The sequence below is a fragment of the Triturus cristatus genome, chromosome 7, assembly GCF_964204655.1.
Source record: "Triturus cristatus chromosome 7, aTriCri1.1, whole genome shotgun sequence".
NCBI classification, from domain to species: Eukaryota; Metazoa; Chordata; class Amphibia; order Caudata; family Salamandridae; genus Triturus; species Triturus cristatus.
Genome location: NC_140590.1, coordinates 886,980,205 through 887,007,762, shown reverse-complemented (window position 1 = coordinate 887,007,762; position 27,558 = coordinate 886,980,205). Strand labels below are relative to the sequence as shown.

The 27,558-nt window shown below is 49.3% G+C and overlaps 1 protein-coding gene across 2 annotated transcripts in view; it reads right to left on the bottom strand.

Annotated features, from left to right (window-relative positions):
• Positions 1-27,558, bottom strand: part of MAT2B (methionine adenosyltransferase 2 non-catalytic beta subunit) — a 378,228-nt gene that overhangs the window by 92,393 nt on the left and 258,277 nt on the right. For both annotated transcript variants that reach the window (XM_085617836.1, XM_085617835.1), the window contains exon 6: positions 8,690-8,803. In XM_085617836.1, the coding sequence (XP_085473962.1) occupies positions 8,690-8,803 (114 nt within the window). The remainder of the gene's footprint in view (positions 1-8,689; positions 8,804-27,558) is intronic.

Genomic DNA, 27,558 nt, shown 5'->3' with positions numbered 1-27,558 from the left:
ATGCTTGAATTAATCTCAGCCACTGGCAATTACTCATGCTGGGAACAGTGTCAAGGCCGATTTGCATAGGGCTGGATCCAAATTGAGGTGGCATGGTGGGCAAAAGAACGATTTTAATGAATAATGAATAATGCAATAACACTTAACACACTTTTTTTTTTATCGGGAACAAAAAAAACAATTTTCGCGAGTCAGATATTTATTTGGGGCAAATATTTGTAAAACTGCTTTAGAAAGAAAAATCAAGAAATACAAGTTGCCAATTCTATTCTAAATAAATAACTGATCACATGAGCAGATTATCATACATTTCATTATATTTATAGGGCAGCTATGGGCAATAGGAGAGTTCCCCTTCCACGCTTTACTCCCAGGGTACAGGGCCTGCCACGAACCTATACTTTCTGCCTGGCATAAGCAGGACCGAACTTTTTTTAATGTTCAATGGCACTGGCACAAGCGCGTAGAAGGCTCTCCGTGGTGAAATGTTAACAGTCAACCATGCCAACATCAACTTTGAAGTAGGAGGGGGCGGAGGAAGAGTTAAGGAACGGGAGACCACTAAATACTCTTCCATCTATAATCTTGTTACCATCTACCCATAACAATATTTTTTAAATTGTAGTATATCTAGTGCCTAATATACCCCAAACTATAAAAAAAAAAAAAGTACTTTTCAAAAGGTTTGTACTTGGGTCCCATGACCAAGTGAGCAGAAAAATAAACCCCTAATATGCATAGTAACAATTCATGAAAGATGTATCGGATAGGGGGGGCACTAGAGCGCCCACGGCAAAATGGCCGCATTTTAGTGCAGCTCGGCCGGCCATGAGCCACAAACGTACCAAAATCCTGTAGTTGCACCAGACTACGAGTGGCAACCTGTGGAGGACGCCTTCCAGAACTTGGAGGGTGCTGGCGGACCCCAGAAAAACGACGGATTGGGCCAAGTGCGATTGGATGCTGTTGCGGGCCGGCTCGGAGGCAGCAGGCAACATGGCGGCCCTCTGGTAGTGTATGTCTCCGCGGCGACTGGTGTGGACAGACGCGGCCGCTGGCGCCTGGTGCGACCCACTGATTCCTGCCCAGCGACACCCACAGGATTGACTCTGACGCCGAGCTGAGGCGGGAGTAGCGGCTGCCGCGATCGCAGCCCTGCCGGCTGGCGAGAGGGAGTGCCGGAGGACCCGAGGTTTCAACGCTCGGCCCCAGAGGTACGGAGCAGTGGCGGCGGGAGGTACCTCGCAGACGCTGGTGATGATGGCCTTGCCGCGGGAGGTGCGCGGCGGCCGCTGGGGGTGAAGTGCCTGCGAACCCACTGTCAGAGAGCGGCGGCTTTAATGTGTAGCGGCGGAGGCCGATAACCACTGTGTGAGCTCAGAGCAGGGAGCGAGTGAGCGCCTATTCAAACGTGCGGTTCAGCGGGAATGACAGCGCTGCAGCCTCAGAGAGGCAGGAGAAAGAAGCAGTGAGTGACAACCGGAGTGGGGGAGGCACACAGGAGGCTCTTGCCCGGACTGTGTGCACACCCAGGCCACTCGTGCCTGCTGGCGTGGCCCCTGTTACTTTACATGGGAACTTCGGTGGCCCTGCCTGATTCCCGTGTGTGGGCGAGCCGCAGTTCCCCGTTTGTTGAAGACAGCTGTTCGCGTTCCTGGGGGCCGCTGGGTGGACGGAGTGGGCTACGCCGAGGCATGAAAGACCCTCCGTTGGAGCCGTGCAGCCGGAGTGGACAGATCTGCGGCCAGAGGCGGTGGGGGTTTCCTGATCGGGCCTCTGCTTTACCCACTGCAGTCCCACTCTTGCCTATCTACAGGTGTCCGCTGATGGGGAAGCCGGACAAGGCGCAGCCGAAGCTGTCCTTTGAAGCGCGAAAGGTCACCCGCACCACCAGCGAAGCGGCGTTCAATATGGGGAAGCAGGGCGCGAGTCTGGAGACGATCACGGCCTCCCTGGCGGCAGTGCAGCAGAGTTTGACCACCATTGATGAGAAGATTGACCATATGAATCTTCGTATAAATGACATCTCCGCCAAACTGGACCAACAGGCGACCCGGATCACTGAAGTGGAGGCCCGCGTCTCAACGACCGAAGACACAGTGCACGAGCTTCAGAACAAATGCCTCAACATGGAGAAAGTCATTGCTGTTATTCAAGCTCAGAACGAACAGTTGGAGGCGCGCTCCTGGCGCAACAACGTCTGCATCACGGGAGTGCCAGACTCAACGAATACGGGGTGCATGGAGCAGTATGTGAAAAGCCTCCTTAAGGACGTTTTTGGTGAGTCGGAACTATCCAGCATGCTGATAGTTGAGAGAGCACATCGATCGCTGGCGCCACGGCCTCAGCCGGGGGCATCACCAAGGCCGATCGTGGCCCGCCTGCTCAATTACAGAGATCGTGACACGATCCTCCGGCTGGCGCGAGAGAAAGGAGCCATCAATCATCAGGGAAATAACTTGCAATTCTTTCCGAACTTCACAGTGGCGGTGCAAACCGCGAGGCGAGAGTATCAACAAGTGAAATCCTGCCTGCAAAAAGCCAACATAAAATATGCTTTGTTTTACCCGGCTCGCCTCAAAATAATGCACAAAGGCGGCGACAAAATCTTCACTACTCCGAAGTCACGTACGCCAAGTCCTTGCTGAAAAGTGATCGTCAAAACCCGCATTCGGATACCGGTGATTAATGATGGCCGACACCCAGAAAGCAGCCTGGAGAGGCACGGTGTCACCCGTTTATGATGCCATGGACCCAGCAATACTGCCTCTCATCAATCAGGTAGGATCCTGCATGAAACAGAACAGAACAGAACTGGCAGAACTCACTGCGGCCCTCACGGCCCTCCTCGGTACTACCAGGGGAGCTAGTTGGGACTCAGGCACACCCCTCCGATGGGTAAGCCCCGAACTGTAGTAACCACTGTTATAAAATGTTTTGTTTGTGCGGTTGACACTACTTGGGAGGTTCACTTTATCAAAGTTATGGGGATGTTCTCCAGCATAGTTGGGATGCGGGAGTGGGCGGGGGGAGGAAATGGAAGGTATACAAGTTCCTGTAGGTTCGCTTATGCAACCATGTTATGTCAGTCCAGCATTGCGCAAGCGGCCTTTTCCACATGCCTATCATATATAAAGTAGCACATCAAGATGCAAGACCCCATGGGTAGTCGGTCACACCGATGTCTAACTTGGAATATCCAGGGACTGAACAATCCCAGGAAGGTGCGTCAGGTGTTAGCTTATCTCAATAGACACCACATAGAGATAGAGATGTTACAGGAGACACACCTCATCGCACACAATCACAAAGCGCTGGGTAGAGGCTGGGCGGAGTTGGCTGCTGCTTCCTCATATTCTTCCTACTCACGGGGAGTCATCACCTTCATCAAAAAGGGCACGCAATTCCACCTGGAACAAATTTTCAGAGATGATCAGGGCTGCTGGGTGATACTAATGGGTATACTTCGAGGCACGCGGGTAGGGCTGGTTAACTCATACAGACCAAACACAGACGACCCCGCTTTCTACACAGGCATATGAAACCAACTCAGAGAGATGCATTGCACTGATATTGTCGGGGGGGGGGGGGGGGACTTTAACCTCACGCTTGACGCAGAACAGGATAGGTCGGGGAGGATGCAACTGAACATCACAGACAGGCTGCGGCAGAAATGCGGGCCTGTATGGACGAGCTTGATTTATTGGACGTGTGGATGTTCAGACACCCGGTCACCAGGGAGGGCACACATACATCCACGGTCCATGCCAGCTGGTCTCGGTTGGACTACTAGCTGACCACCACGCGTGTTCAGGGGTGGGTAGAGGACATACAACACTTTCCTAGGACGCTCTCCGACCACAAGCCGGTGCTACTAGCGATGAACATACCCACATTTGCGTCGCCACAGTTCAGTTGGAGGTTTAATGCTACAGGGACTACCTGATGCAACCCATTACGGTCGCAGAACGTCTGGAAGTGATCAGCTCCTTGCCCAACGGCAAAGTGCCGGGCCCTGACGGGCTTACAAACTAATTTTATAAGGCATACGCTGATTTGCTCTGCCCCACCTCCTGGAGATATACGCGGATGCGCATGAGAAGCAGATCCTCCCCCCCACTCAGAGAGGCGCTCATAGTCACGCTACTTAAGCCAGATAAGCCCCCAGATAGATGGGACTCCTACCACCCGCTGTCACTGATAAATACTGACGCAAAAATCCTGGCCAAGGTGATTGCCACTAGGCTGACACCTTTGATGCCCACCATTGTGCTCCCAGATCAATCGGGCTTCATACCGAACCGATCGACCTCACACAACATCCGCACTGTTTTTGCGCTTCTGCACGTTTTAAATCCAGAGCTGGATGCGGCCGCCGTTCTCCTAGACACGGCTAAAGCCTTCGACACAGTGGAATGGGACTATTTATTTCTCATTCTGCGTCGGATAGGTTTGCCTGCTATGTTCCTCCAATGGATATAGCTGTTATATATGGATCCATTGGCCAGAATTAGGGTGAATGGACAGGTGTCTGGACCGATCCCAATACGACGCGGCACGCACCAAGGCTGCCCGTTATCCCCACTACTTTTTACTATCGTCCTAGAACCGCTCGCCTGCAAAGTCCGTCAACAATATGCCGATATGGCGCTTCGGTTCCATCAATGTCAGATAGGCATTTCTTTATATGCTGATGACATGGTCCTCTATGTGCGAGACCCTCAGCATAACCTCTCGAGACTCCTGAGAGAATATGTCAGGTTCGGGGGATTTTCCGGCCTCCAGATAAACTGAACTAAGTCCACCATAGTGCCCCTTACAGAGGGTACGCACGCCTGTGCGCTGGACTATCCTCTGGAATGGCAATCCGACCCAATTAAATATCTGGGCATCTGGATTCACAGGGACCCTGAGGAGGTACTCAGGCAGAACTATGGGAGGGCGATCGACAGGCTCAAGGAGCAAGTGAACAGGTGGGTTCAGCTCACATTATCACTAGCAGATAGGATAGCCCTCATCAAAATGATAGTGCTGCTCAAATTCCTCCATCTATTTACCAATATCCCTATCATACTGCCCAACTATTTTTTTAAGACCCTCCAAACACATGTTACCAGACTGGCCTGGGCGGGAAAGCAAGCAAGAATTAGTTGGGACACTGTCGCTTCCCTACAACCAAGGTGGGTTTGTGGCCCAAAATTTTAAGCTACATTACCTCTGCACACAGGCACACTATGCCAGCTATTTGTATCACCCAATACCATATCTGCCTCACTTAGCGGTTGAGGAGGGGGACACACACCCTATTCCACTGCACCACATCTAGCCACACGATCGGAAGGAGATCCCACGCACGGAAATCAACCCTGTGCAAGCGACCATTGAAGCTTGGTGGTGACTAGGAGACAGGGCATGTAAACTGCCTCTTTACGCCCCTGCAATGCCACTGGCGAATCATCCACAGCTTTCAGCGACGCAGGACGCGGGCAAAATTGCCACACTGCGCGATATGGGTATCAGTACACTGGGTGACCTCTAGCCTGCAGGGCAATTTGTGGAGGAGTCAGAACTGCACTATGTAACCAATCAAACACTACTGTTCCGATTCAACTATCACAGATTGAAGGCGGCACTGCGTGTGCTGTTCCCTAGCTTCCCTGTGGAGCCCCCGGTCCTCACCCCACTGCAAATGATAACGGAGCCCTCCCGACGACACCTCGTGGCCCGGCTATGCAGGTGGAATGTGTGCGCAACGGCACAAGGGCCCTAGAGAGATGGAATCAGTCCCTCGATGAGCCTCTATCAGAGGAGGACTGGACGACCTGCTGCAGTCTAACGGACATGTTAACACCAAACAGGAACCTCCGCATAATACACCTCAAATACCTACATTAGGCTTACCATACACCACTGAAGCTCCAGCGTCAGGGTCTGAGGGAGGACGCCACATGTCGTAGGTGCGGGCGCAGAATGCAGACTTTGTCCACTTGGCCTGGAATTACGGGAGGGTACAGGCCTATTGGGTACAGGTGGTGACGGTGATGAGAAAGGTTGCGCAGTGCGATTTAGAGGGTGCTCTGCAGGAATGTCTCCTGGGCCTTCTCCGAGGGGGTCTCCACAGCGAAGAGAAAGTTGCTGGCAATAGCGCTGCTCGTAGCAAAATGTAGGGTATCAATACACTGGGACAGTAAGAGCAGTCCAGCGCTCAAGCAATGGACGTCAGATCTGATATATTGCAATGACACCTTAAAGACCTACGAAGAAGAATTGCCAGCCAGGTCCCGGCCAAAAGACTTCTGGGCACCTTTAATGGCCTACCTGCAGGATCAGCCGGCTGCACTGCTCCCGGGTTGTGTTCGGACTGACACTGATGCTGAACAATCTGTGCACTGACTGTTAAATTGATATGCTTAGTCAGATGGTTGATATCAGCATGGTCAGAGACCCGCTTCTTGCGTTATTAGGATATACAAAACAGTTGCCTACCAAATGTAGGAAATTCATAGCGTTATCCTTTTTGTTGGCAAAGCGAAGGGTGGCATGTAGATGGGGAAGGGGTCGTGCACCGAAGTTTAAGGAATGGCTTGCAGATTTGGTGCATTGTCAAGAGCAAACTACCACGTACGCTGAACTATTGCCTCCCGTCTCGAAGCCCAAAGACATTTGGTGACCATTGCAAGGCTATCTCCTAGCCCAGGATTCCATGAACACATCTACCCCATAAGTGGCACTGTATTCGAGAGTGATAAGTAGCTCTTACTGGTATGTGATATTATGGAGTGCTGTACATACAAGATCCGGATATTAATGGCGCTACTAGTGCGTCACCGCCACCTGTGAATTTTTGTTTGTCTGGATATGAAGCTAGACACTGTATGTAGAAATGGAGGTTGATTACACATGTATGGTATTGCTTGCACTGCCTAATATAATTCTGCCTTGTTATATCTTGTTCAAAAATCATAAATAAAGTAAAAAAAAAAAAAAATGGATATGCTTAGTCCTGTATAGCCTGACTACTTATGTCTGGAAGAGAGCCGAAACTTACAGTACAATGTATACTGACATGCTTCAGTTTGTTTGACATGGTATGTTGAAAACTCAATAAAAAGAGCTTAAAAAAAAAGATGTATCGGATAGTAAAGTAGTGCAACACGCCTAGGAGAGAAATATGTTCATGTACCAAGTCAGTAAATTAGTGACAGTCCGCAGACAGTCGCATAAAAACTTTACGACACGCAGCAGATAAACAAGATTTGTCTAATATTTACCTACTTGGAATACCTTCCATGTACATCGAAGGCTTAGAGGAGACTTCAACTTCCAAAAAAAAAAAAAACCAGAAGATTGTCTCACATAGAAATTGAATCTTGCATATCATCCTACTGGGTATTGATTTCATACATTAACTTTAGTGGAACAATATTTTTATAGAAGATATTTATGGCACAACATTTATGACAGACGATATTCTGGTACCACACACTCTCAACTATCAGGGCTGCACTATTAGTACTCGTAAGCAGTCCAACAGAAGAGTCCAACAGAAGCGTTGACAGGCTGATGTGTGTTACCAGATAGGGACCAATCTGCTGTTCTATTTCATTTGCTTGCATATTTGTTGTCTTCGACCAAGAGCTTTGAAGCTCTTGCCAACTGCATGTATAGTCTAAAGCAAACCCAGAATAAACATGCTGCTAGGTAAACATGTGACCATTGAGCCAAACCAATTATATTCTAAATTAGGCCATGGACTAAAAGATCCTTCCAGATAAACTCAGAAACGTAATTTCCCTTCATTCATGTTCTATGGTTCTGTGAATCAGGCCATGCTAGTAAGTTAAGCTATTGTTTAAAACCGTGCTGGTGTATTATCAATATAAGATACATGCAAAGTAAGAGCAACACTTTAAAGTCAAAGGGCATGGAATTCTTATCTCTCCACACCCAAGACATATTGTTTGGGTCAAGGACAACAAGTTTTCATGTCCACCTGGCAAGTAGACCCAAAGTCTTGAAACACCCGCCGTCCTTTAGGTGTCAATTTACAGCTAGCAATAGGGTCATGGGACAAAAGTATTGTCTGTTGCTAAAAGCGAGATAAGCATCTACCTATATGATCAGCAATGGCCAAGCAGGACAGGTCGATGTTGCCACCCGAAAAGGGAACAGCTGGGGAAAGCTACACAGGTAAGGCTACAGGGCAGGCAAACAAAAGTGAAGCATAAAATAACTTTAAAAGCTGTTGATGTAGCTGAGGCACACTACATAGAAAACCTATTCCTGTAATGAAGAATGAAATAACTTTTTTTTTCTCACTCCACTATGCTTCTGCCTAAAAGCTAATCTCCCAAAATCTTCCAGGAATATAATTTTATAGATCCAGGAAGTGTCAAAGTGTGCACTAACTCCATGTTCTTTCTGCAGTATTAAGTAACATTTGTGTTCATTTAATTTGCTGCACTTAATTACTCTCCTAAGTGTGCAGCTGTGTGTGAGCTCTGTATCCTCAAAATGTCTTCAGCCAAAAGGCACAATGCAGGTTATATACGGCTACTTTTTCCTGATTCCCCTGACTCCCCTGCCTTGATTGTCAGATGAAGTCTGCATTACAAACACTGACACTTACCCTCAGGAGCAAATGACTCAGAGTTATATCATCATCTGACTTCCTTTTCAGTTCACTTACCGGTCTCAAGTGGTTGTGGGGCAAGTTGAAAGCATCAGCCATGGCACAGGCAATTTCATACTTGGTCATCTGCTCGTTGTTGGACCAGTGAAATATTCCCTTCACTGAAGGATCCTGGGGAAATGAGCAAGCAGACATTAGATACAGACAGGATTTGTTATAGTCAATGTAACAATCTTTGCTTCTTTTCACGTTCTAAATATCACTAAATGACAAAAATGTCTCATGAAGCTATCTGCGCAACCTTGCATATGAAAGTACAAATACTGAATGTCTTGCTCAATGCCAACCACAAATGTTAAGCATGTACAGGAAAATACGATATATGCATATAACAAAAAACACAGAGACCAAGCCATGGATAAAGGCCCTAACGAACAGCAACAACTTAACTGTGAAAGGACAGGTAGCATCAGTTAACAGCCCAATCAGAATTATGGGATGTTTATATTCATACTGATTTTGGATTCTGAAAACTTCCTAAAACTCCAGGTGAAAGTCTAGGCCAAAGTGAGCAATTATTGTGGTGCTGGTGGTTGTATTGGGGGATGTGGGTTGGCAAGTAATTCCCTTGTTATTCATCTTCGTGGTCCCTGCTGATACAATTTTTAATAGGCCTGAATTCACCCCCCCCCCCCCCCCGCCCCCCCAAGAGTCATCAATAGGTAACTCAGGGTCGTGGGATATAACAGTTAATTTCCCGGCTGAATGGTTTTAAGGGACCTAGCTCTGTTGAATGAATGATAACAGCAGATAAATGCAAATATCATTCTTCTCATCCCCTGTATGCCCGCAGCACAAGTTACTTACCTTTGATAACGATATATATTGGATCTGGAAAGTTTTCGTCAGAGCAGTACCCCTGCGTGTCAGTAGGTGGCGTCGTGCGGCTCCGCGTCCGTTGTTTGCGTAGTGGTCGCCGGGATAATGTCGCGGCAGCTACTTAGACACCGCCCACGCATGCCGACGTCAGTTCTGTACACGACTTTCCACGCCAGGAATGCACAGCCATGCAAGATACTGACCACTGGTGCCTTGAAACTAGGGCCCTGAAAGGGATGACCTTAACCCTAGAAATCAGTTCGCAGAACGGGGAGGATGGGTGGGGCAGTAAGGAATCTATCACTACTAATGTTTCTCACAGATATATTGTTACCGAAGGTAAGTAACTTGTGCATCTGAAAGAAACACGTAGTGATGGATTTCTTACCTCAGAATAGATACCCCAGCAATACCAACCCTAGAGGTGGGTCTGCAAACCAAAATCACACCAAAAAGTTCTGGAGAAAAGAACGGCCAAAGAAGCCGTCTCTCCGGACTTGGCTGTCCATGCAGTAATGTTTGGTAAACGTGTGCAGCGAGGCCCACGTAGCTGCCGGACAGATGTCCTACAAGGGAACTCCCCGTCCCAAAGCAGTAGTGGCTGCAGGTGCCCCGGTAGAATGGGCGCGTAGCCTCACCGAAGGCTCCTTTTTAACCAAAGAATAACAAGCATTTATGCACAGAACGACCCACCGAGATATGGTCTGCTTGTGCAAGGCCCGACCTTTCTTGGCGTCCATGTAGCCAACAAAGAGCTGGTCATCCACGCGGAACTGTTGAGTGCGGTTCAGGTAGAAGGAGAGCGCACATTTTGGGTGGAGCCTCTCTTCCTCTTTCGAGGGATGCGGAGGAGGAAAGAAAGTGGGCAAAGTGATGGTCTGCCCGATGTGAAAGGCAGTGACAACCTTTGGCAGAAAAGATGGACGAGTCCTTAGAACAACTTTGCTCCGATGGACAGAGAGAAAAGCAGGTTTAGAAGAAAGAGCCTGGAGCTCACTCACTCTTCTGGCAGAGGTGATGGCAACCAGGAAAGCAGTCTTTAAAGTGAGAAGACGAAGAGGACAGTTGTGAAGTGGCTCAAAGGGACCACACATCAGATATGTCAGAACCAGGTTCAAGTCCCACTGAGGCATTATGGAAGGAACAGGAGGGAAAAGATGAGTGATGTATTTTAAGAATCTACCCACAACCGGGGACTTGAAAAGAGAAGGCTGATCTGGAAGCCGTAAAAAGGCTGAAATGGCCGAAAGATAACTCTTGATAGTGCCCAGAGCAGAGCCCTGCTAGGCCAAAGAAAGTAGGAAAAGAAGGACCTCTGAAGGAGGGGCAGAAAGGGGATCCACAGCCTTTGCTGTGCACCATGCCACAAACTTATTCCACCTGCAGGCGTATACCGTCTTAGTGGACGGTCGCCTGGCTGCCAAGATTACATTACAAACTTAGGGAGACAGGTCAAAAGATGTCAACTGCCGCCGCTCAGTCTCCACGCAAGGAGGTGAAGGCTGGACAGGTTCGGGTGGAGCACAGTCCCCTGCTGCTGCGACAGAAGATCCTCCCGAAGAGGCAGTCGGATCAGGGGATCAATGGCCATGCTGAGTAGCTCGGATACCATACTCTTCGAGCCCAGTCCGGAGCCACAAGAATGAATTGGGCCCGGTCACGCTTGATCTTCTTCAGCACTCGGGGCAGAAGTGATATAGGCGGAAAGGCATACAACAGATCGCAACTCCACTCGAAACAAGCGTCGCCAAGTGAGTACCGCCTTGGAAATTCCAATGCGCAGAACTGATGACATTGGGCATTCTCTTCAGTGGCAAATAGATCTAAATAAGGCTCTCCCTACTGCTGAAAGAGACCTTGTGCCACGTCCGAGTTCAGACGCCATTCGTGATGCACCTGCGGCTGAATTCGTCCGCCCTGGCGTTCAGAGAACCTGCCAGGTGTTGAACCACCAGGGAAACGCCCTGGTGTTCCAGCCAAGTCCAGAGGCGCAGAGCCTCCTGACATAGGGTCCACGACCCCACCCCGCCCTGTTTGTTGCAGTACCACATGGCGGTGGTGTTGTCCGTGAACACCTGCACCACTCTTCCCCGGACAGAGGGAAGGAATGCCTTCAGTGCAAGCCGGATTGCCCGAAGCTCCAGAAGGTTGATGTGGAGCCCAGACTCCGCCAGAGACCAGAGGCCTCCGATCTCCGCCTCCCCCACGTGGCCGCCCCATCCCAGCAGGGGCGCGTCCGTCACAACTGTGTGCTCCGGACGGGGAAGGGAGAGGGATCTACCATTGACCCAATCGCGATTCGTGAGCCACCACTGCATTTGACGTGCAATGCCCTCGGAGATCTGGACGTGATCCGACAGGTTGCCCTGATGCTGTGCCCACTGGAACTTCAGGTCCCACTGTATAGCCTGCATATGCCATCTGGCATGATCCACTAACAGGATGCAGGTGGCCATCAGGCCCAGGAGCCGGAGGGTCATCCTGACCGAAACCCGGGATAGAGGCTGAAAGATCGGAATCATAGCCTGAATATCCCGGACTCGCTGCTCGGGAGGATAAACCCAAAACTGTGCCGAGTCCAGAACCGCTCCGATGAAGAGGAGCTTCTGAGAGGGAATCAGGTGCGACTTCGGCACACTGATAGAGAACCCCAGCAAATGGAGGAGGTCGGCCGTAGTCTGGAGGTGGGAGACGACTGCCTGGGGAGAGCCCGCCTTCAACAACTAGTCATCGAAATAGGGGAAGACTGGAACCCCTGATCTGCGCAGATGAACTGCGACCAATGCCATCACCTTCGTGAACACACTAGGGGCGCTGGTATGGCCGAAGAGGAGAACAGTAAATTGAAAGTGCTCGTGGCCCACCGTAAACAGCAGGTAACGCCGGTGGGCCGGCAGGACGGGGATGTGGAAATATGCATCCTGCAAGTCCCAACGCTACCATCCAGTCCCCAGGGTCGAGGGCAGACCAGACCTGAGGTAGTGTCAACATCTTGAACTTCGCCTTCCGGGGAAGCGGTTGATGTTCCAGAGGTCCAAGATAGGACGCAGGCCCTTGTCCTACTTGGGGACCAGAAAGTAGTGGGAATAACAACCACAACCTACTTCTGGCCCAGGAACGTGCTCGATGGCCCCCTTGGCCAAGAGGGCCATGACTTCCTGCTGAAGAAGCGCACCATGGTCCCCCGACATGCGGTGGTATTGAGGTGGCATAGCTGGAGGGGTAGTTTTGAAGGGGAGGGAGTAGTCCCTTCGGACTATTTGCAGCACCCACTTGTCCGAGGTGATGTTGTGCCAGTGGGGGAGATGATGGTCAATCCTGCCACCCACTGGCGTCTGATGGGCCTGAAAGGACAGACTAGGAAGGCTTGGAAGTGGATGCTGCGGGGGTTGAGGTGGACTGACCCGCCCGCTGGCCCCCAAAACCGCCTTGGCGGTTTCCACGTCCGTGCTGAGGTTGTTGTTGCGCAGGCCTTTGGCTTTGAAATGAACGTGTTGAGACACCCCTTCTGTGGCCACGAAAGGAGCAAAAAGCCGAAGGCGGAGGAGGGCGAGTGGCCGTAGTCTGTGAGTCCTTAAAGCGCTCCAACGCAGTATCTGCCTTATTGCTGAAAAGGCGAATGCCATCAAATGGCATGTCCATTAGAGTGTTCTGGACATCCCCTGAGAAGCCAGTTGTCCTCAGCCAGGCGTGGCGCCGAAACGCCACAGTCGTGGAAATAGCCCTGCTCAGGGAGTCGGCGGTATCAAGTCCACAACGAAGGGTGAACTTAGCTGCGTCTCTCCCAGCTGCAATAGCTTGGGAGAGTACTCTCCGGGCCTCCACCGGACAGTGGGGCACCTCAGTTTCTTGGCTCAGGGAGCATATTTTCCCTTGGGCCAATTTGCTCCCTCCCATGGGAGCCACATTTCAGAGAGAGCTCTGACTGGCTGGAAGCAACATGAGAAAAAGTTTGCTGGCAGCCATTACAGGACTCTGAGATTTAGTCGCCTGATGAAGATGAAGATGAAGATGAATATATATATATATATATATATATATATATATATATATATATATATATATATATATACACATATATATATATATATATATATACATATACATATACATATATACATACACACACACATACTGGGTAGGGATACCCTGCCTCCATAGGCCCTGTGAGGGAGGACCCAGAGGGACCCCGCACCCGGGGCCAAAATAAAATTGGCTATTTTTGCCCCCATCATGCAACTAAAGCAAAAAAATTAAATGGCTGTGTCATTTTAAAAAATATATATGGGATGGGGGCGTGAGTATAGCCCCCCCTTCCCGTCCCATTTGGTGCCCTTGAGACTTCATCCCATAGGGCTGCGTATATTAATGAAGAAGAGGGGGGCGCAAGGCTCTCCTCCCCAAGGCAATGGTGGACCAGGGGACCCCCATCCCCAGGGCCGAATTCATAAACAGAGGAGGGGGGTCACACCGCCCACATCCTCAAGCCTCTAAAGGCACCTGGGATCCCATTCCCCAGGCAATAAAATAAAGGGAGTAATAAAATGAAGGGAGCGGGCGTGCTGCCCGCCCACCCACCCAGAGCCTAGGGGCAAAAATGTGGGAGCAACGTGGCCCCCCTGCCCACGCCTTAAAAATGGCCCTGGGGATCCCATCCCCCAGGTCCGTTACTTTAATTGAAAGGAAGGGGTGCCTGCGTGCCACCCCCTTTTTAATTAAAGTAAAGGACCAGGGTGAGCTTTTTAAAGCATGTACTAGCCCGGGCAGGGAAATGTGTCTGCTCCTATCTGGCGGTAGCATTTTTAAATCGCCCACCAAACTGAGGCAAACCCTAAGTGGACTCCTAGCTTAGGTGAGATTTAACAAGCATTGGCATAGCCAATAGGTCTCACCTTTGGGACCTTATAATTGTTTAGCAAGAACCATCGGCTTTTTCAATGTCTTTAAGCTATGTTGTAGAGCAGATTGGCTGCTGTGCAGCATCTTGAAAAGTTATTAAAAGAGGGTTATATGCATTTTTGTTATGCTGGACGTCTAATATACTACCTTCCACAGTGAAGGTTTGCGGGGCCTTTTGACATTCATGTGCGCAGGGTGATGTCTCAAGAGGGGGCGTGCCATAATTAGGTGGGCGATCGCAGCATGCTCTGGGGTCACATGTATACCACTCTTGTCCCAGCCTGTGGCGTGCAGAAGGACCTTCCCTAACTGTGCCAAAAAGTGTCTTGAGTACACCCTTTAACTAGAGGGTTCTTTTTGGGCTTCTTTTTGCAGGCGTCTTGGACGTTTCCTTAGGTTCTTATGTGATATAGTTATTCCCACTGTTTACCAGAGGAGGTCAGAGAACTGTCCCGTGGCACCCATGTGTCTCTGATGTGGAGGTTTCCGAGATTGGGCTCATTTGCTCCCGTAGACTGCATGTATAAGGCCTTGTGTGTTGCCAGCTGGATCGCTAGGTCGGATACGGCGGTGAGCCTGTTTCTAAGTACTTCACATACAGCTGTGATGGATTTTTGCAGACTCTCCTCTTCCAGGCATCTCCTTTCCCTTTGACTACGTCCTACCCAAGAATTTTTTGCCTGCTGTCTAAGGCCGTGGACAGACTTCCGACCGGTGACATGCTACCTTTGATGTTTTGGAGGGTCATGACTCATGACACGACGAGCAGGCCTTGGGTGTTTGGAGAACCTTAAGGGAAAGGAGGAGAAAGAATGTTGCTCAATGGAGAGTCCAGTGCGAGGCCAAAACTTGTCGAATTTTGCCTGATGCTGGTAATAGACTGGAATGATCAATTGTTCCGATGAACTCCCTACTGAGTCTGGGCCATGTGGTGGTTTGTAAATTGTCTGAGTTTTATGCGTGCTATGGATGCTATGGGGTCTTCATCGTCCAAAGTGTGCGGGAAACCTGGCTCCCGACACTGGAACATTGCCTCGTTTTGGAACTGAAAGGCCTGGAGGCTGTTGGGACCAAAATGCATGAAGGAATTTTGGTCCCTGGCTGGATGCCCGAGAATGGGATCCTATTGACCTAGTCATAGGATCCCCGTCCCAACTGGACTTGGGTAAGGGGACTGGAGTGCTTGCTTTTATGCACTGGATGGGGAACCGGCCTGTCCCCACGGACTGCTTTCCCCCCAGGGTGTGTTCGGCCAACCCCGCACTGGGGATCAAAAGCAGAGTGTGGCCTAGGCTTCTGCTTCACCCGAATCGCGGACTCTAGTGCAGATTCCCGATCGACACAATGTACAGCAGCCTCGAGTTTCCAGAACGCCAGTAAAGATTTGGAATTCCTCATGTTGTCTACTAGTCATTATTTTTAGGTCTCGCCTGACCCAGCGCATGCGCTGGTCTGGCGAGACTTTTTGTGAGGGCTCAAAAAAGTGCTACCACTGTAGCCTAGAGCTACAGTGCATGTGCGCGGGCGCCTCACTTTCACGGCCGCACGGCCGCTTTGATGTTTGATCGCGATCTCGATAACTTTCGGCCCGCACGGCCGCTTTGATGTTCTCCGTGAGCCATTTTTTTTTTACAGTTCATTACTTCTATGTAGTAATGGTGGCACCCGTGCACCGCCATTACTACAGAGCAGTAATAAGCAGAAACAAGCATTGGCATAGCCAATAGGTCTCGCTTTTGGGACCTTATAAGTATTTAGTTATGCAGCTGTTGCATGGCTAAACACTTATAAGGTCCCAAAAGCGAGACCTATTGGCTATGCCAATGCTTGTTTAAACATGTGTTAAGGTGTGCATGAAGTGTATGTTTTGCATTTGGGGTTTGAATCTACTGCGTAGGTGGGTTTTGCGATTGTGTGAAGGCTTTCCCTCTCCAGACAGTTACCCCTCCCAGCTCAGCCCCTTGTTGGGCTGGGGTAGCTATTTGCTGCAGCTGTTGCCATGTATTTGACCAACCACATGTTCCCTGCTGCAGTGATGCATTCGCCTTCTGACCTCTCTGCGGCTGAATGTACGGTGCATTCGGGTTACCTTGGGCTTGGTTTTGAGGATGGGGATTCTGCGGAGAGTGACCCAGATTTATCGATCTCTGCTTGTGATAAGCTTTTAAGTGGCATTGGTCGGCCATGAGACCCATTTGGTGGCAAAAATAACATTCTCTGACGTCTGGATGCTACCAAACTCCCTGACTTCTGCCATTATAACCGGGTTGAAATCCTCTGGGGTTTTGCGGTGGAGCCTCATTCAGGACTGGTGCCAAATGTATGCTAGCAGCCAATGTAGACCCCTCAAAGGCTATTGTGTGTGGGGTCCTTGTGGCTGCATACACTTACCAGGCTCCGAGTCCCTTCCCAGGTGGTTGCCCGTGGAACTTCCTTGGGAAGACTCTTTAATTCCTAGGGACGTTATGCGCCTGGGTACATCATTCGGCAGCAGGAAGGGGGCTTAAGGTGTGGTGAATGCATCACACATTGACAGGCAACGGTCTAAGTTAAGTGACTGGCAAAAGGTGTTAAGTTAAGTGATCTTGGGGGGCGCTTTGGCTGTTGCCAACATTGACCCAATGCACCTTGGCCCTGCTTCCCACCCAGGCTAGGGGGGCCCAGCAGGCATGCACTGTCTCAACTCCCTTTCTCCCTGCATGCCCTGTTGGTTATCAGGGTTTTCGTTTGTTTGGTTGCTTCAACTAGGAGGTGGTGTGTGCGACATGCCCATTGCCGGGCTAACCCGCATAATTCGAAGAAACTCCCTTTACATTCTATGACTGCCTCAGTGAAGGGGGTCTGGTTGGCTGGGACTATCCTTGCCTGTATACATGCAGTGCAGGAATGCTTTGTAGGTCTGGGTTCTATGGGAAGGAGCAGGTTATGGATCCATTGCCGGCAAACTGAATGGACATTTCAGAGTGAACTAGAAAGGAGAACCATATGTCTTACAAAAGTACATGACTGTGTTGAAGCTGCATATATAGAGAGGAAAACTTAAGGGTCACTTGTTAAAACCCTTGTAAAGTGGATGTCTTTCGAATCTTTTAACATCATTTTATCTTTTACATAAGGCTGCTATATCAAAAGGTTAGTGCCCTGAAGCTACTCGCAATAGGCCTCCCTGAAAGTTTCATCAATAACCTCTGATCCATAGGGAGGAAATAGATAGCAGGGAAAACTTGTATAATACTAATAATTTAACTACCTTTATGCCACATTCAAATGCTGTTCTCAAATCAAAATCACATAACCATCTTTGTCCATCGTTTTAACAATAATGGAGTAGCCTTAACTAATTTAAAGCAAGGCTTTTTCCTCCAAGGACTCTTGGTGAAAAAAGGTAAATCCATGTATCTGTAAACTCATCTCATAACAATTGTTCAAAATTTGACATAAGCAAGGCTTCCAGTTGGGTGTAGAAAATAGATCTGGGTTTAAGGCCACTACAGAAATACCCCATTCATTAAGATCAAAGTCATAATGAAATGCAGATTCCATTGCCTCAGTTGCTTTATCCATGTACACAAAACACACTGTTTCTAGATGTGTAGTATCAATGTTCGAAGCAATAGCATTGTTACTTGGTCAGCCAACCTATGGCTTCAAAGAAAAATATTTACGCAGTAGTAATTTGCGTGTGAAATGTCATGAATCAATTCTCAGAGCATTTGTCCTTATTTTGAGTCCAGTTTGGAGACGTTGGAGAAGTATAGCATTACTGGTCACTTTATTTTAACAAGAAAAGTCAAAGCAAAGAGTATCTTTAACAAACTTTTTGTTTTTCTAGATGGCCATAATAGATGCAAACACGGAGGCCAGGTGAAGGGGGAGGGGGAGGGGGGGACTCTGAAAATGCCAACAGGATGCACAGGCAAGACTTACTGATTTTGTCAGTGTTTGAGTTAAACTTTGAAACACATCCTTGTCCAATGGGGTGCAATGTAGTTTTGTTGACCTGCCCAATTAAAACTTCTGAGATGACTGCTCTCTTCATAGAGTAGGGAACAGTAGGGTGTTCAAAAAGATAACACATTCTGTTAAATCTTTTTCATGTATGTATAACTACAGATTAACACCTCTGTCAGTAGGAAACCGCATGAAAATTCAGACCTTGGTGAATGACATGGAAATATCAGAAACCAGAGACTGTCCCACTGAGAAATGAACAAGTTCCTTACCTTCTGTAACACTCTTTCTGTTAGAGACTCAATCCAGCCACAGATTCCTCAAATCCTGAATATTCCCCAGGCATCAGACTGGATTCGGAAACTTTTCAGCAATATGTCTAGATGCTGGAGCCTTGAAGCTCTGCACTGATGCCATTCCCCTTCGGAAATGACGTGAGAAGCCAATATAGGCACCAATCCAGCGTACTGATGTCAGTTGAGTTTCAAGACTGTCCACTCCCACAGAAGCAGAGCACAAAAGCAAATTGGTGTGACCCAGTGTGCAGATTCCTACATATGGGATATTATTAAAGGACAGAGTCCACTTACAGAATGGGGAGGATATAGGGTCGGTGAGGAATCTGCAGCTAGATAGAGTATCTACCAGAAAGAGCTTTACTGAAGGTAATTAATTTGCTCTTCTGATGGAGACTTCAAGCCGCAGACTCCTCACTTTTTGAGCAGGTACCAAAGCAGTATTAATTTGACGGAGGATCTGTGAATGGACTCAAATCAAAATGTCCTGCAGGACCAAGTGGGCAGGGTGCCCCTCTCGGCGGAAGTGACGGTCCAGACAATAGTGCTTTGTGAACGTATGGAGAAACACCCACGTAGCCACCTGGCAAATGTCTATGACAGGGGCTATGCATGCTAATGCAGTGGTAGCAGCTTTGAATCTGGTAAAATGAACATGTAGACTTTCCGGAGGCTGCTGTTTAGCCAATGCATAACAGATCTTAATGCAGATGATGATCTAGCTCGAGACTGGTTATCTTCTGCACCACCTTGCCTTTTCTCGCTCCAGAGAACCCACAAAGAGCTAATCATCTATCCTGTGTTCTTTGCTATGATCAATGTACAAGCTCATTTGGGGTCCAAACGATGGAGTCTCTCCTCCTCCTTAAATGGGTGAGGCAGAGCATAGAATGCAAACAGGGTGATGGTTTGAGCGACGTGGAACAGCATCACTACTTTTGATAAGACAGATGCTTACTTCTTCAAAACCAAATTGTGTGGGAAGAAGATGGCGTATGACGGGTTGACAACGAGCTTGAATCTCACTCACCAGCTGTGCCGATGTAATGACGATGAAGAACACGGTTGTGAGACCAATAAGCTATAAAGGGCAGCTTTGAAGCGGCTCGAACAGAGTGCACATCAGAAACATTTCAGGTTCCACTATGGCATGACAATGGGAGAGGGAAGGAAACAAATGTTGTGCCCCTTTTAAAACTTATAACAACTTAAGACTTAAACAATGAAGGCTGATCCGGCAACGACTAAAAAAGCAGAAAGGTACCCATTAACTGTGCCCAGGGCAAAGGCTTGCTGTGATAGGTCTAAAACAAATAACACGTCAAGTAGCATCGCCCGGAAGGGTGGGGGGTGGGGGGGGGGAGAGGGGTTATCTGGCAAGTGCCACACCGAGCCATAAATGGATCCCAATGTCACAAGTATACAGTTTTAGTCGAGGGACACCTAGCTGGCAAAATTACATCAACTACCTCCGAAGGAAATGTACATTTTTAGGTCTCGCGACCTGCGTTGCACTGCGCAGCAGTGCTCGCGCAGGCGAGAGTCCTTTTGTCCGGGGTTCAGAAATGGACCCTGGAATCGCACAAGCTCGTGCGTGTGCGATTCCTTTTGTGCTACCCCGTTGGCCTTTGCATGCGTCTTTTTATAAAAGACTGCACGCAATTGGCCAAAGGCCGGCGCGTTGCTCCGCCCATGGCCTATTGGTGTCTATTACGCGCTTGGTGCGCGTAATAGACACCAATAGGCCATGTGGTTTCAATTATCGTGCCCAGACACAGGCGCGATGATTGAAAGCACGTCTCGCTGTGGCGCGCGCACACCACTAGGTCAGTGTATTATCATGTTTGAGTTCTCCCGGTTTTGGCAGGTCCGTAAGAGACCGTCTCCACTAACCCGTTGCTTTTGTAGTGGAAAAATCAGATTTCCCCTAGTGCATCGATCTCTTACCAGCTCGTAGCCCTGACCCCTGCGCACGGCTCAAGGTAACTTCCAAACAGGAAGTGTTTGGAAGGGAAGGGCTGCAGTTGATAGCGGCCAATGGCGCCATGGGTCGGTTTGCATGCACCAATGAGTGGGACACCGGGAGTGGGGGGGGATGCCGTGCGGCAGGGTAGGTTGCTGGCCTTGGGCTGTTAAAGTGGAAACAGGCTGCAGGGCTCCTCTCCTTGCACATACTGAGTTCTGCGTGCTTGGCTTCCTCCACGGCACTGAACAGGGGTCAACTGAAAGAAAGGAAGCTGGCGAAGAGTTGGCGGAAAACCGTCTGCAGGGGACTCTTCCTGTCCCCGCCTTCACCTCCTTTTCTCTATTGCCTGTGCCTCTTCGGGAGACGGGGGAAGAGAATCAGTTGTGGACAGGTTGGGGGCGTGTGCATGGACCCCTCGCCCCCAGTAGCTCGAATGCCTGCAATCGATTCTAAGGAGAAATGGTAAGCTATTGCGGTCGTCCGGTTTCTTCGAAAATTCGATTCTCCCTGAGCGGCCTCTGACTGAGATAAGCGAAGTTTAGAGTCCCTCTGGAAAGAAAATGGCCCCTGAATTCCGCGCATTCCTCGACGCTTTACCTCCTGGGTTTAAGGTGTTGTGTGCGCATCCTTCAGTTACGGCCCGGGATTATTTCTCTTTAATCCCAGCGCAGTGATACATCTGAAAGGTTGTTGCTAAGCGAGTAAAATTAAAGACGTCCTGGTTCCGTCAGTCCTTGCACAATGCAAGCTCAGTTTTTTTTTGGTGACTTAATAAAATACTGCCTCTCAATTAATAGCTAAACGATGAGTGTTAGTGATATAGCTGCTTAACTGTTTTGCACTTTGAAAAAACATAATTACCCTACTTAATACATTGGATGTTATTAGTTTGAAGAGTAAATGTCTAAGTTGGCCCCGCCAGCGTTCGACTATGGAACCTGGCCGCCTGAAAACGTGCTATTCGGCAGGTGTGGTACTCTTAGCTGTCTTGATGGCTAGAATCCCCGAACCCGCTTACAGCTGGAATGTTTGGACATATTGTGGGAGGTTTGGGGGTTAACCAAAGGAGGGAAGCAATCCTCACTTGCCTGTTCTACTCCATGTACTACAGTAGAAAAGGGTTTGGTGTGACATGGCAGGGTCCTGATTCTTCTGCTGTATTGTTAATCCTCCCAAAAGGAATGCAGAACTGTCACGTCCTTAGGATTTGAACTCTTTGTTCCCTGTGCTTGCCCATTAAGGTTTTCCTGTCAAATTCAGTGAGATTGGAGGCCTATCAATAAGGAGTGTAAGGTCTAAGACACGGTACATGAAGTACCTGACAATGCTTTATTAAATTCAGAAAGCCTGTGTCTGCAGCTTGACACCAGTTTCTAACCCAGGAGGGGGAAGCGCAGCTTAACATGCTTGGGGATGTTGGACTCTGAATGTTTCACGTCTTGACCCATTGTAGAACCAGAGTGCTGCATAGATCACCTGCAGCCGACAGGTTTCTGCTTGGTATCTGATTATGAACTGCCGCCACAGACCAGGTGAGCTCCTGGATTATCGGAGTTTACTGCATGCTTCCATTGCAGGCCTCATTGGCACATACTTTTCCCCCCAGTGGTCTGGATAGACGTCTGGTTGTGAAGTTTAAGGGTCAGTTTTCAACCCAGTATGTACCTGCCCACAGGAGTCTAGACCAGTATTAGCAATGCTTGTTTTTCCAGTTTTGTTTTGCAAGCAAGGATTTTGAAGGTCATTTGGATGTGAATTCATGCAACCAACCTGTAGTGTACATCCTGGGCCTTTAAGAGCAGGACCTAATGTGGGGCTTCACCAAAGCTTTGAATACTTGTGCTCCAGTTGAGTCGGTAGAAATATGGCGTTTTCAGTGAAGTGGATGACCTTCAAGCGCTCCTAGGAGTTAATTGACGTTGGTTCTGTGGCCGAGAGTGAATGAGGGCATTTTAGGGATTTGCGACCTAGGATAAATGTATTATAGGTAAATTAGTTTGTTTTTATGTACCGTCCAGAATCCAAACTAAAGCAATGTATCCACTGATCTTACTGCTTAGGTCTCGCATTTACGCAAGTTTAAGCTATTGGCATTGTAAATGAAAATGCCTTTTTATAACATAAATAAAAGGCATTGTCATTTACAATGCCAATAGCTTAAACTCGCGTAAATGTGAGACCTATTGCATTTCAAATGCTTGTTTCAGTTGTCGCTGCTCAATCTCCAAGCATGAATGTGGAGATTGCGAAGGTCTGGCGGCAGAACCAGATCCTGCAGCTGTGACAGTAGATTCTCTCGGAGGGGCAGCCTGATCGGACGACAGATGCTCAACCCCAGGAGTTCTAGAAGCCATGGTCTCTGTGCGCAATCCAGAGCCACAAGGATGACTTGTCCTGATCTACTTGAGAACTGAGTGCAGGAGTGTTATTGCCGGAAAAAGCAAACAGGAGTCCTGGGTTTCATTCTGGGCGGAACTCATCTCTGAGCGAGAGATGCCTTGGAATCTCATACGCGCAGAAGTGCTGGCACTGAATGTTCTCAGCGGTGGTGAACAGATATAACCAAGATTCTCTCCATTCGCGGAAGAGACCTAGCGCCACCTCCAGATGTAATTGTAACTCATGATTTGCTAGGCATCGACATCCGAGTTAGTCTGCCCGGGCAATTCAAAGAGCCTGGCAGGTGGTTTACCACCAGGAAAATCTCTTGGTGGCTGTGAGAAAGAGGGAGGACGGGTCGGACTCTTACCTCGGAATCCGGAATCCCGATACAAACGATCCCGTTTACGAGTCCCCTGACCTCAAGGCAACGCTACAAGGGCGGGGACCGGACAGCCAGACACACCCACCTCTTCTGTGTCCTTACAGAGGGAGGTACCCGCGAGACCAGAAACAGGAAGAGATGACCCCGGAAGTGATCCTGGCCAGCCAATGAAAGGAGAGTGGACCGACGGAGGCTGAACTTTTCCTGATATCGGAACGGTGAGAGGAAGAGCCCGAGACGAGGAGCAGCGAAGGAGCGAGGAAGGCGATCCGGAGGAGGAAGTGCAGCGGGACGTGGATCCTGATAAAGAAGGAGAAGCAGAGGAGCAGTGGAGCGAGGAGTGGTGGCATCCGCCGGAGGACGCTGGAGAGCGGCCGTAACTCTGGAGAGTTACGGCGGAGCCGGTGAGTGACGATAGTACCAGAGATCGTGGGGAGGGGTACGAGGGAGGCGGATGAGGGAGAACCAGGGGGAGAGGGAGGGGCACAAGGCACTTTTGAACCACTGAAAGCACATCCCCGATACCTCTCCTAGGGCACGTTGAACACGTACGGCATCCCACCAAGACCCTGTTTTCGTTGTGTAAATATTCGTAGGGAACCCCTCCCTTCACAAACCACGTCCATAAGTCATGGCCATCGTAAAACCCCTGGTGTGGTGACGGGTATACAAACGTATTTCACTCTGCATAGCAGCGACTGACGGCTGTCTTCTCTCCCCTCTTATGAGCCTCCGGGGTGGCCCCAACGAGGCTGACGAGGAGCCGGACTAGACGGAACCAACCAACAGCGACATCCAGTCCATTGACCGTCCTGAAGAAGCAGAATCGCCCACTGTCACTTACCCTGTTGTGGTGGACAATAAAACAAAACACTTCTTTGGAAAATACATCCAGCCTCCGCGTCTGTTTATCCGACCTGCCCTCCCACAAGTGGTATCAGAAGTGGGATCGTCCGGAGACATGGAGGCGGCACTCACAAAGATGGCCGAGAACCATGAACATCTGGGCAAGGTGATGGAACGCTTCTTGACAGTAGTGGAAGAGGACTGAGGCAAAATGCAACAAACGCACGGCGCAGCCATGGACAAAATTTCCGAGGTTTTGGGACACCAGAGAGGGCCTACGACTCTTCCCTCTGTGGTCCTACAAAAATACGTGAGTGGGGAAAACCCTGATTATTTCTCCAACAACTTTGAGCGAATGGCTGCTGCGGCGTCCTGGCCTACTGAGAAGTGGGGCCAGTATTTGGGGCCTCTTCTGTCTAGAGACCTACAAGCCGCATATCAGGACGCAACAGCCCAAGGCGTAGTACCATATGCGGAGATAAAACGCTGTATAATGGAGCGGTTGGGAGTAGATGATGAATCATATCGGATGAAGTTGCGACAGCTGAAAGAGGGGCCACAAGAGACGCCGAGGGCCGTGTACTTCTGGGTGAGAGACATGGCCGACCGTTGGCTAAGACCAGCCACTACAGATAAGGATGGAATCATGGCCAAAATCTATTTAGAACAATATCTCACATCCCTTCATCCACCCATCCAAAGATGGGTACGACAACAAGCTCATCTTACCTTAGAAACGGCAGTCGAGATAGCGAGTGCTTACAGTCGGGCCCAAGAGATCCAAAAGGGCCGAGAAGAGACAGCCGGGAGATCCAGGGGACCTGGACTACAAAGGACACCTCGTCCACCTACCGTAAAGAAATCAGAAAACGTCACGATCATACCTGGGCCGACGATGTTCCGGCCCCCTCCTGCGGGTCCTTAATGTTTCCACTGCGGGGGAATGGGCCATATTGCTCGATTTTGTCCTCAAAGGGAAGAGCCAATGGAAATCGGAGTAGCCCGTAATTACTATTGTTTACCCTCGGGGGAGAGACCACCCCCTTACCGCTGTCAAGTGACCGTGAATGGCCAACCAGTCACTGCACTAGCCGATACCGGTTGTCTACAAAGCGTAGTGCGTCCACAAGATATAGGACCTGGAGTGGAGCCGGTTGAGGGGACCGTGTCCATACGTTGTGTCCATGGTGATACAAAACCGTACCCTCTGGCTCGGGTACGGATACAACATCCAAGTGACACCGGTACTACTCTACAGGTTGGGCTAATACCCAGTCTGCCCGAACAGGTAATCCTAGGAAATGATTACCCAAAACTGACACGCATGATCCAAGAAACAAGCCTGGAAGAAGAGAAATGGTGGGCTACGGCACCCTTCTCTCAAGAGGGAGATCAGAACTGGCCCCCAGCGAAGAATCGGAAAAGCAAACGTCAAAAGAGGATAGAAAAAAAGAAGAACATAACGGGTCTACCTGTTTTTCGGGACGAAAATCCCTGGGATACCGACCGTAACTTTCATGCGGCCCAAAGAGAAGACTCTACCCTACAAGAAGCCTGGGACAAAGCACTACCGGGTGAAGATCCCCTCCATGTAGGTCCCTATTTCTTTACTCAGAAAGGATTACTGTATAGGAAGGGAAGTCCAGTACAAAAGGCCCAATTGTTAATTCCGGGACCCTTCCGAGAAAAGGTGTTATATTTAGCCCACAGTCACCTCCTAGGGGGACACTTTAGTACAGAAAAAAACGAAAAACAAATCACAGAGCGCTTTTACTGGCCAGGGATATACCACCAGGTAAAGAAATACTGCAGGGAATGTCCCATATGCCAGAAAACAGCAAGGTATCGCCCTCCCCGAGTACCCCTTCGGCCCCTCCCAATCATAAGCGAGCCCTTTAGCCGGATAGGAATGGACATTATTGGTCCTTAACTACCTTCCAGAAGCGGGTTCCGTTATGTTCTAGTTATGGTGGACTACGCCACTCGTTTTCCGGAAGCCCTACCCCTACGACGTCCAGATGCTGCTAACATTGCAAAGGCCATGATCACTGTTTTTGCTAGGGTGGGGTTCCCAAAGGAAATCCTGACAGACCAGTGGACCCCGTTCGTATCCCGGCTAATGAAGCAGGTATGTGCCCAACTAGGAGTCAAGCAAATACGGACGGCAGCATACCATCCTCAGACGGATGGCCTAGTAGAACGTTATAATGCCACCATAAAAGCCACTCTAAAGAAACTACTAGCCCTTGAAATGAGGAAATGGGAAGATATGTTGCCCCTAGCGCTATTTGCCATCAGGTGCAAGGAACAGAAAAGTACGGGATATTCGCCCTTTGAATTGTTATACGGGCATAAACCCCGTACCTTTCTGGAGATGGCTCAGGAATCCTGGGAAGCTGAGCCCGATGAGGCCAAGCCCTTGGTTGAATATGTAACCCATTTACGAACCCATCTCGGGCAAATCAGAGCGATAGTGAGGAACAACTTAGAGGAAGCCCAAATATCCCAGAAAGGCCAATATGATAAAACTGCAAAGGATAGATCCTTTGAAGTGGGGGACGCTGTGTTGTTAATGATGGCTACATAAGACCACAAACTGTTGGGCCAGTGGCAGGGTCCCTATACGATAATCGAGAAAGTTACCCCTGTGACCTACCGCGTCGAAATAGACCCGGGTAGACACACCTCCCAGGTGTATCACATCAATCTGTTAAAACGATGGGAGGGACCCCTACCGGTACTGATGGGTGGACAAGACACAACGAGCCCCTTATTCAGTTCATGCATAGACAAGGACCTCCCTCCTACCTTAAGACAAGGCCTTGTTGAGACTCTAAAGCCTCTTCAGGAATACTTTTCCACCACCCCAGGAAGAACCACTTTACTCGAGCACGCCATAAAAACCCCCCCGGGAAAATGGGTACGTCTTCGGCCGTACCGGATCCCAGAGGCCAGATGACGGATAATAGCAGAAGAGATACAACAAATGTTACATCATATAACATCATAGAACCATCCATAAGCGAATGGAATTCGCCCATTGTCCTGGTACCGAAACCGGATGGTTCAGTCCGGTTTTGCATAGATTTTCGGGAGGTCAACAAAATTTCGGAGTTCGACACATATCCCCTTCCTAGGGTGGACGAAATGGTCGAAAGAATAGGGAGGGCCAAGTATATCAGCACCCTAGACTTGTGTAAGGGGTATTGGCAGATCCCCTTACGACAACAAGATCGGGAGAAAACCGCATTTTCTACACCAGGGGGCCTATACCAGTTTAAAGTGTTACCTTTTGGGTTACATGGAGCCCCAGCAACGTTCCAGA